Source organism: Choloepus didactylus, chromosome X, assembly GCF_015220235.1.
Source record: "Choloepus didactylus isolate mChoDid1 chromosome X, mChoDid1.pri, whole genome shotgun sequence".
NCBI classification, from domain to species: domain Eukaryota; kingdom Metazoa; phylum Chordata; class Mammalia; order Pilosa; family Megalonychidae; genus Choloepus; species Choloepus didactylus.
This window is the reverse complement of record NC_051334.1, coordinates 71,289,300-71,299,870: the sequence shown is the minus strand read 5'-3', so window position 1 is coordinate 71,299,870 and position 10,571 is coordinate 71,289,300. Positions and strand designations below refer to the sequence as shown.

Here is a 10,571-nt window from a genome sequence, read left to right as displayed (position 1 = left end):
GGGATTAGATAAGCCTGGTTGGACCTAACATCAAAATGTTAATGGCAATTCTATAGTGACTGAAATACAGGCATAAGCTATTTAAGTTAAGGGACCATGTCTGGCATATAGCAGGAGTTTAATAAATGCTTGTTGAATGAATGAGTGGATGCTATAGGGAACTTTGCTAGAATGGGGAGCATATACCCATTCATTGGTTATCTTCCCTTCCTGGCTGCATTTCTTAACCAATGGTGCATTTAAAGCCCATTTCGGACATTTTTCCATAAATTAATCTTAAAGAGTAGGAAACAAAATCCTTCCCTGGAATGTGGTTATTTATTAATTTTCAGAAGGTCTATTCTCACTGGACTCTTTGTCATACTGTAATATAGTGTTGGGGTTAAGAGCAGTACCTCTAGAATTAGCCAGGCTAGGCTCAAGTTCAAGCTTGCCACTCACTAGCTTTGTGTTCTTGGGAAAGTCACCTAACCTCCCTTTGATGCAGCTTCCGCATCTTTATGTGGGAATAATAATACAGACTGCACAGGGTTGTTTTGAGGGTTAGTGAGGAGGGTTATAGGATTACAGGTGGCACAGTCGGCAGAATAATGGCTCCACAAAGATGTCCACATCCTAATCCCTGGAACCTGCGAATATGTTACCTCATATGTCAAAGGGAACTCTGAAGATGTGGATAAGTTAAGCATCTTGGCATGGGGAGATTATCTTGGGTTATAAGTGTCCTTATAAGTGAAAGAGGGAGGCAGAAGAGTCAGAGTCAGAGTGTTGTGGTGTGAGAAAGCCCTGACCAGACATTACTGGCTTTGAAGGTGGAGGAAGGGGGCTATGAGCCAAGGAATGTGGTGGTTTCTAGAAGCTGTAAAGAGCAAAGAAATGGGTTCTCCTCTAGAACAGCCAGAAAGGATCACAGACCTGATGACAGGTTGACCTCAGCCCAGTGAGGCCCATTTTTCATTTCTGACCTCCTGAATTGTAAGATAATAAATTTGTGTTGTTTTATAACACCAATTTGTTACAGCAGCAATAGGACACTTATACAGGTGAGTTAGCCATTATTACTCCATTTAAAACTCACTTCAGTTCTGGCTTTTCTTGGTTTTCTTCACAGGGCAATCTAATCTAAATGCTTTTGAAAAATCAAAATGGATCTCTTTGTCGAAGTACACAGTATTTTTCTGGTTTTTTGAACCTCTAGCTACTCCTAATCTCACGGTGGCTGCAACAGTAGCCCCAGTTTTCCTGCAATGGACAATGGACAAGAGGTCTCTTAGGTAAACTGCAAAATAATTTACAAAATCCTCTTCTTAAGTTTTCTACTTACATATGGGAAATAATGTCCTTTAATCATCATGTAATGAGTTGGGTCACAAAAACCATGCTCTGAGATCCTATTCAGGCAAACTCATAGTTCGGGCCTCCCTGGCTTTGGTAAGGGTTCTGAGCCTAATAAGAAGATCCTAGAGTAGGAGTCACCCCCTCTGGCGAAGGCCCAAGAAAATTAGAGCTCTAGGACCTGGAGAAGCGGGAAAGGGAAGAGGAAAAGAAGGTGGTAGGTCAGAGGATGACTGGAAATGGAGGAAGGAAAGAAAATTAAACAACGCTGCAAACAGGGAAGTGAGAGAGGGTTGCCCACAATCGACTCCTGGGTTCTTGCTCCAGTTTTGGAAACCATCCCAAGCCGGCCCCAGTGCTGCACCCGGCCCCTCAAGGCTGAGCTGGGCTAGTGAGCCTGGGCAGGCTGGGAATGCTGTTCTGGGAGAACGGCCTCCCTGGCGGGTTGGTAGGGAGACCACAAGGAGGAGTCATGGGGCGTGAAAACGCAAAGACTACATCTCCCAGGCCACCACGCTTTCCAGCTGGAGTCCTAGGGCGCTGACTGCTCCCCAGTTTCTGCAGGGAAGCGCCGGGCAACCACAACTATTGTGCGTCGCGCTATCGTCCTCCTCTTCCCACTCGGGTGTCGACCGAGGAAGGCTACGTTTCATAGCCACCGCGAGTTAACTCTTCCGGTTCCAGCTGGATAGCAGCCCGAATCCCTTGGACCAGGAGGAATTCTTTGCAGCCGGAGGACCCTGGTGACGAAACCCTAGGGTTCAAAGAAGACGGCTGAAGGAGGACCCCGAGTGTTTGGGCTCCGGACTTCTGCTTCTCTGGGGCCGGGCGGAGGCGCTGGCTTTAAGAAGGGGGAGGGGACAGTACAATCCCGGTTGCCCGCGGAGTTCGGCAAAGGAAATCCTCAACCAGCTCCGGGGAGCGCCGAGCGAGCTGAAGAGGCGGCTCCCAATCCTAGCACTCGTCTCCGCCTACATCCTGGGCGGGCCGAGGTGTCACGTTTGCAATTGCCCGGGAAGGATCCGGCCCGTCTCGGGGAGGAGCGGACTGCGGTTTCTGCTGCCTATTGGGAGAGGCGATGCCGAGGGGGCATGCTGTTTGCTAGCCAGTACCCCGCCGACATCCGACTGTGTTAGCTCTCTCTTTCAGCTGAAGCTACCGCCAGGCCGCTCATTCTTCTTTCGGACTAGCCAGCTCTCGCCTGTAGCCTCATCGGAACAGGTACCTGTCCTCCAAATGGAAGGAGTCTGAGAGCTTCTGAAGCGGGTCCCGCCCTTAGTCCACTCCATCTGTTTCTCTTTCTGTGCTTCTGGTGCTCTTGGTCTTTGTGTCTTTCCTCTCTTTCCCCCAACACCCTCCATCAGAACCATGGGGCATCCCCCGCTGGAGTTCAGCGACTGCTACCTGGACAACCCTGATTTCCGCGAGAGGCTCAAGTGCTATGAGCAGGAGCTGAAGAGGACCAATAAATTCATCAAAGACGTGATCAAAGACGGCAATGCGCTTATCAGCGCTATGAGAAGTAAGTGGAACGCTGGGAGGGCGGTTTCCTTGAACCTGTGGCCTCTGGGCTTTAAGCTCTCTCACGCTGCTAGGGGAAGAGAGGAATTCAGGGTGTCTCACACATGCAGGTCTCTGAGTCGAATGAGTTTCCCGACACATCGGGATTGAAATCAGTAGAAGTGGATGGTGGTTGGTTTCGAGAACTTTGGGTCTTTCTTTTTAGTGGTCTTGACCTTATAAGAGAGTAACTGTAGCTGTGCTAGGGACCCTCTTGCTCTGCAACCACCCCTACCCCTATTCCAATCTGCTATACTGTTGGACATGTTCAGCACCTGTGTTTGGGGAAAGGCGGCATCCAAGCTGACCAAGGGACTGCCCCAGCACCTCCTAAAGAATTGGGAATTAAGGCTAGCAGCTTGCGTAGTGGTTTTGTTCTGGCCTCTGATTGCCACAGATAAGTGTGGGGCCATTAAAAAATTCCCCATGGCAAGTTATTTTCTAAGGAAATCACCTTTACCCTGGTGATTTTTTCATTAAGATATTGACCTATGGTTTAGGTCAAGGTCAGTCTACTCAGAATTATCGGATGGTACAGAATTCTGCTTGAGGGTGGAACAAAGACCTGCCCACTTCCTAGCACAAGGAGCCTTGCCCCCAGGGGATAAATATAGGGCTAGGGCTAGGGGCTGCTGGGAACTCTCTGAAGGAACGTCACCTATCTTGGCTTTCTGGATGGTCACAGCTGACTCAGCTGTGGAGCTCCCCCCCTCCCACCACCCTATGTGGAGATTTATTTCTGCTGTTTGACAGGAGGCCTGGAGTAAATAAAATAATAATAAACATCCTCCTAAACAGTACGGCAAATCCACCCTTTGTGCCAAAGTATATACCCAGAAGAATGGAGGGCAGTGATTGGGTAGAGTGATAATAATTTTTTCCCCTTCTTGGCTGAAAGTTGATTATGAAAAATAAAATTAAAAATCACTGGAAAATAGGTACTGTATAAGTATAACTTTCTTTTGGGGTCCATGTGTGGACCCAGCTTGAAGATCTTCTTAAGGCAGAAGCAGCCAATTGAGTTGAGGGAGAAAGACCTCAACTATGGTAACTGCTACCAGCTGGTATTTCTTGGGCATGTCTTCTGATTTGCCCCTTGGAGTCTTGCTTTCCCTCCAGATGTTGTCTGCCTGCTTTGGTCAGAATATATAAATTGTCCAAGTGCCTGTAGGGTATTAGTTGAATTTGATCATTGAATGGTTTGTTCTGTTGTGGCCTGACCAAGAGTAACTCCTGGCAGTACCTTAAAATACCTATGGGGTATTCGAAATACTGATCCTCAAAGACTTATTGCCTAGGCTTTGGGGTGTTTCTCCACTTAATAGAGTTCATTGAGAGTTTAAAGATATGCAGGTTGTGCCAAAAAAATAGTTGGAAAGTGAGGGTTCACTGAAAGAAAAAAGGGGGAACGTTTAGGTTTTCTATTTACTTATTACTGTAAACTGTTTGGTACAGTATCCACAGTCAAATGAAGCTCCTCACAAACCTGAGGAAGGGACTGGCTTTGTGAAATGTATGATAAGCTGAAAGGGTTTGTGCTTAAAAATTAGCACAAACACGAAAAGTGAGCACAGCTAAAGCACATCAGATAGATTAGAGTCGGTAAGAAAAAAGATGTTCAATGAAACATTTGGGGAAGGGCAAACATTTGGCAAGAAGTGGTTTTTATTCTTTCTTTTCTAAGACAAGTGGTGAAAGTCAGCAATTAAATAAACCCAAAAAAGATCCAAGAGATTATTATGGTCCAGGATATTCATGGATATTTGCTGCTATTCTCTGTTTCTGATCATACATAGAAAGTAAAAAATAGGACAGGTAGGAAATAAAACCCAGAAGCTAACTCGTGCTCTGTTTCTAAAAACCTGAATCGTTGGAGTTAAAGGCAGGATGTTTCCCACTGCCTTGAGCACAGTAATGTTTATACTCCCACTCTGCTTTCCTCACACTGTGCCAGCTGGGCAACTTTTTGAGAATAAGTGGGTGGAAGCCAAACAAAGATGTGCTCTTATTTTGCGGGGCGGGGGTGGGGGGGAGGAGGAAAATCACACTGGAATTAGAGCCGGAAGACCTGGGTACAGCCTCGGCTTCACCATCTTGGGATCTGGCACAAATCACTTAGTTCATCTGTAAAATGGGGTTAATTATACCTCTTCACAGGTTATTGTGAAGCACAAATGGGCTTTGAAAAAGGAAAGGGCTAAACAACACAAGTTGTTGAATGTGTAATTTATAACAGGTTTCTTAAGGGAAATGTGTGAGCACAAGTAGTTGCAAGCAGAGACTTTTTCTTGTTGTGATCTTGTTGAAAAATGTAAAAGTCAGGAAGAATGACATCTTTTTTATTGAACTTATTAATTTGGCCATCAAATCAAATGGCTAGTGTTTTTCTAGGAATCAATGAAACCTGGTGCACTGTGTTGGCAAAAATCAGCTACAGTGTTTACGTTGCTAACCTAAGTGATTCCTACATTTTATTCTGTTTGGGTCTGATTTCTGTACAGTGCTCTAATTAAGGCTTTAGACACAACTGTGTGTGATGATGAATTCATTAAATGTAGGTCCTGTTTGAATATTTAGATTTACTTAGCTCTGTGTGCAGAGGTAATTGACATTATGTGTGATCTTCAACCTGTCTGCCCTGGGGAAGTGGTTGGTTTCCTCCCTCTGAATGTGATGTTCTTATAATTGTTGGAGTGCACACATATAGCTTAAACAAATGACAGGAAAACTCCATCTTTACTCTGAAAGATGACTATGTTGCCCACTTTTCTGTTTGCCCTGTGTTTTTATGTCAGCTGTTTGTTCCTAGTGTTGTTTTGAATATTTGCTAAGCACTCAGGTTAGGCGTTATTCAGAACAAGTAATGTGGCACCTACTTATATTCCAAGGCAACATGATACACCTAACAGATGTTATATATAGTTCAGTGAATATGTATCATTCATTTAGTAAATACTTGTGCACATAACTATGCAAGCTATTGTTCTCAGGATTGTAACACATACAGAGCCAATCGCAGATGGATCTTGCCCTCAAGAAGTTCCCGGGCTAGGAAGGGAGAAATTACTGTTATATAAGGTGGTAGGCAGGGATCAGAGCCATAAGAGGATAGGTAGATAACATGCCATGTTACATTAGCAGAGGGGGAGCTCATTTCCTGTTGGAGGGACAAGGAAGCAATGGAAGAGGTCACATTGGAGTTAGGCATTCATAACACTTGTCACTTATTTAGCCACTTTCAGGCATTAAGTAAAATAAGGATTATTATTTCCATTTTATACTTGAGAAAACTGAAGTTCACAGGATTTAAGTAACTTCCCCAACTAATAAGGGTAAGAGTCTGAATGAGAACCAAAACCTGAATCTAAAGGCCCTTCTTTTTACTGCATCACACTGTGTTGAAGACGGGGCATTTGAAGTAGTAGGAATGACACAGAGGATATGAAGGGATAGCAAATAATTCAAGCTGGCTGGAATATGGGATGCAGGAGGAAATGCAGGAGGAAATGCAGGAGGAAATGCAGGAGGAAATGCAGGAGGAAATCATTTTGGAAATGATGTTGGAATGGGAGGATAAGGCCTGACTATGCAGAGTGTGTTAAGGGCTTCAGACTTTCCTCTGTATGCAGGAAGTGCTGAAAGAAGATTTTTGGTAGTAGAGTGACATGGTTTGAGCTAGGGTTTAAGAAGATTCATCTGAAAGGGATGTCATTTCACTGGGGCACCAGGTTCTGCAGCTTTACAAAGGTAAGAGTGGGGTAGGGGGATTTATAAGCTCACTTTTAGCTCTAATACTCCATGGCTTTAATTTAAAATTTTTCATATTGTAGTTCCATAGTTTGAGAAAGGAATGACTAATTCAATTATAGGATCTTATTTATGCTTACATAAATTTTCATATAGTTTAGTGCTAATGACTGTATAATTAAACACAAAAAAATCAAACAAAAATTTTTTAATAGACCTTCAAAACCAAGGATAATATACCTTATTTGTATGTATGTATATATAAAATAAATGTCAGAAAAAGCATTATATTGCTAAAACCTACATATACATGCACAAAGTACACATACATAGGTTGTTTTGAATTAATAAAAACTTATGTTTTAAAAGAATCCAAAAGATACATTTTATACTTAGTATAACTTAAAACCTAGTCTTATTTTTTTAAATGATGCATTTGACCTTTAAAAATGTACATTCTATACTTTTTAAGATAAGAATTTCAGATCCTAAGGTCACCTCTTGCGGTGTCTTTTCAGCTCTTGCTGTGGTAGCTGTGGCACTTAAAAGTGATTGCTGTCTTGGAAGGATGGATTGGTTCCATCTCTAAGGTACATGTGATGTCAAATTTAGTTAGTAGAGCCCTCTCTACCTTAGCACTCAGAGGACCTAGGTGCTTGTCCCAACTCTGCCTTTAGCTGGCTGTAATGACCTTGAGCAAGTTTTGGTTTTGTGGGCCTCTGTTTTTCCGTCTATAAAATGAGAGGGTTGGCCATTGATCCTCATGGTTCCTTCTGGCCTTATCATTCTCTGTTTTCTAGAAGCAACTGCCTTACTCAAATGGTTAAGCAGCCTGAGTTAATTATGTCATAAAGGCATAGTCAATTCATCTTTACTCTGGGAGAGTGGACAAAGGGAAGATCCAAATCATATTTCTACATGAGTAGATGACTTGAATTATGCTGGCCTATCAGATTATCCTCTTGATGGATGCTTCTAGGGTTCTGACCTGAGTAGTGCTATAAAGCGGGAGACCAAAGCTTTTAACCCATTTGGGGTGAGTATAGTACCATGGTGTGGAGAGAAGAGTTAGTGATATAATGTACGTTCTTACTCTACAGATATCTAGTCATTATTCCAGTGATATTTAATCAGTGTTTCTAAGTGCATGCAGTTATTTTAGACATTCTGCAATTCACACAGAACAATGTAATGGCCACGTCTTTTGGTATTGCTAATATTAGCTAAATGTGAAAGCATCAAAATGACATTTGTTGCAGGTGATATTGTTGGGCATTGAAGGTCTGCCGAGAACTAGATTCCAAAGTAGCTGGACTAGGGGGTGCTGTGGGGGTTAGGGTGGAAAAGTTAATCAAGAGAGCCCTTCAGTGTAACCATTTATAAGATTGTGGGAAAGGGTAGGGAAGATTCTGGCTTGAACTTCCCATTAAAAGAGTTTTCCAATCAGACCTAAGTGTGATGGTGGAAAATTATTTTCAGCATCAGTTTTTCATTTTTTAAAGCATAGCCAAAACTTTTTATTTTGCATCTGTTTCTATAATCAGTTACTCCAGATATTTCCTAAAAATCCATGAGGATATAGGCTTTTCCAGGGGAGTACCCTGGAAATCTTGAGCTGATTTTTTTTCTAGTAGGGTGGAGGGCCTTCATGATACCTTATCAGAATTATATAAAGCTAAGGACTTGGACAATGTAAACACAACTGAATTTAATTCAAGGATTTACTAAGCAACTACTGTTTGTGAGGCACTGTCCTGGGAACTAGAGATACAGTGGTGAATAAGGCTGGTGGTGTAGTTTGCTAATGCTGCGGAAATGCAAAACACCAGAGATGGATTGGCTTTTATAAAAGGGGGTTTATTTGGTTACACAGTTACAGTCTTAAGGCCATATAGTGTCCAAGGTAACACATCAGCAATCAGATACTTTCACTGGAGGATGGCCAATGGTATCCGGAAAACCTTTGTTAGCTGGGAAGGCACGTGGCTGGCATCTGCTCCAAAGTTCTGGTTTCAAAATGGCTTTCTCCCAGGATGTTCCTCTCTAGGCTGCAGTTCCTCAGAAATGTCACTCTTTGTTGGTCTTAGGGTGTTTGTCCTCTCTTATCTTCTCTGGAGCAAGAGTCTGCTTTCAGAGGCTGTCTCCAAAATGTCTCTGTAAGCTGAAGCTCCTCTCTCAGTTCCAGTGCATTCTTCAAAGTGTCCCTCTTGGCTGGGACAAGCTTGCTCCTTCGGTCTGAGCTTATATAGTGCTCCAGTAATTTAATTCAGACCTACCCTGAATGGGCAGGGCAACACCTCCGTGGAAATTATCCAACCAAAGTCATCACCCACAGTTGGGTGGGGCACATCTCCATGGAAACACTCAAAGAATTACAATCTAATTAACACTGATATTCTGCCCACACAAGATTACATCAAAGATAATGGTGTTTTGGGGGACATAATACATCAAACTGGCACAGCTGGTATGGGCTTTGTTCTCCTGGTACATACTTTAAAAAACCAATTACCCACTTTAATAATTTAATTACATTGTGAGAATAGCTGTGAAGAGGGTGTGATAAATATTCAATCATGTGTTAAAAAGTGGGTTTTTGTGGAGGGAAAAATAGAAGCTAAGCCATGGATATAGCTGTTCATAGGAAAGAAGAATAAACTGAAGAGGAAGAGTTCCTAAGTCAGAAAGAAGAGCTTTGGTAGTGAACGGTGTTCTTTAAATGAATGGAAAGTCTCTCAGAAACAAATGATGGGTCATCAGGGGAAATCTAGAGCACCTACTGTTTCCTTCATCTTTATAAGTATATTAAAAATTGTTTTGGATAAATAAGACATGAACATGGCACAAAATTCAAAGGGTGTAAGTCCTCCAGTTCTCACTAGAGGCAACAACTGGAAACAGTTTGTCTTTTATTTTTTTAAGTTTTTATTGTGGCAACCTATATGAAACATAAAATTCCCCCTTTCAACTTTCAGTCTTTTACTGTTAAGTGTGATGTTAGCTGTAGTTTTTTGTACATGCCATTTATATTGAGGAATCTCAATTTCTAAAATATCTTTCCTATTTTTCTGAGTGTTTTTTTTTAAATCAAGAATGGGAGCTGGATTTTGTCAAATGCCTTTTCTGTGTCAATTGAGATGGTTGGGTGGTGGTTTTCCTTCTGTAAAATTAATGTGGTGTGTTACAATGATTGTTGGTCTTTTTTTGAATCACCCTTGCATTCCTGGGATGAATCCCAATGGTTATGGTGTATAATCCTTTTAATGTGCTAATATTTATATTCAGTTTGCTAGTATGTTGTTGAGGATTTTTTCAGTCATATTCATAAGAGATGTTGGTCTGTACTTTTCATTTTTGTGATGTGTTTATCTGGCTTTGGTATTATGGTAGTGTTGACTTCATAGAATGAGTTACATAATGTTCCCTTCTTCTCAATTTTTGGAAGAGTTTGAGAAGGACTGGTGTTAATTCTTCTTTGAATATTTGTTGAAAGTCACCAGTGAAGTCATTTGGTCCTGGACTTTTCTTTGTTGAGAGGGCTTTGATTACTGATTTAGTCTCTTCAATTGTTATAGTCTGTTGAGATTTTCTATTTGTTCTTGAAGTTTTCCATTTCATCTAGGTTATCTAATTTGTTGGCATATGTTTTTTCATAGTGTTCTTATAATCCTGTTTAGTTCTGTAAAATTGGTATCAATGTCTCCCTTTCACTTCTGATTTTAATTAGTTAAGTCCTGTCTCTGCTTTTCCTTGCTAGTTGAGTTACAGGTTTGCCATTTTTATTGATCTTTTCAAATAACCAAGTTTAGTTTCATTGATTCTCTGTTTTGTTTTTCTGGTCTCTATTTCAGTTATTTCTGTTCTCTATTTCAGTTATTGACACTCTTATCTTTTTAATTTTCTTCTTTCTGCTCACTCTTGAGTTTGGT

The 10,571-nt window shown here is 41.8% G+C and overlaps 1 protein-coding gene across 7 annotated transcripts in view; it reads left to right on the top strand.

Annotated features, from left to right (window-relative positions):
• Window positions 1-1,865: 1,865 nt before the first annotated feature.
• Window positions 1,866-10,571, top strand: part of OPHN1 (oligophrenin 1) — an 838,177-nt gene continuing 829,471 nt past the window's right edge. For 6 of the 7 annotated variants that reach the window (XM_037821168.1, XM_037821167.1, XM_037821165.1 and 3 more), the window contains exons 1-2: window positions 1,866-2,556; window positions 2,700-2,857. In XM_037821168.1, coding sequence (XP_037677096.1) covers window positions 2,704-2,857 — 154 coding nt within the window. In that variant the 5' untranslated portion in view covers window positions 1,866-2,556; window positions 2,700-2,703. Of the gene's footprint in view, window positions 2,858-10,571 lie in introns of all 7 variants that reach the window. The other variant, XM_037821162.1, reaches the window with a different exon arrangement.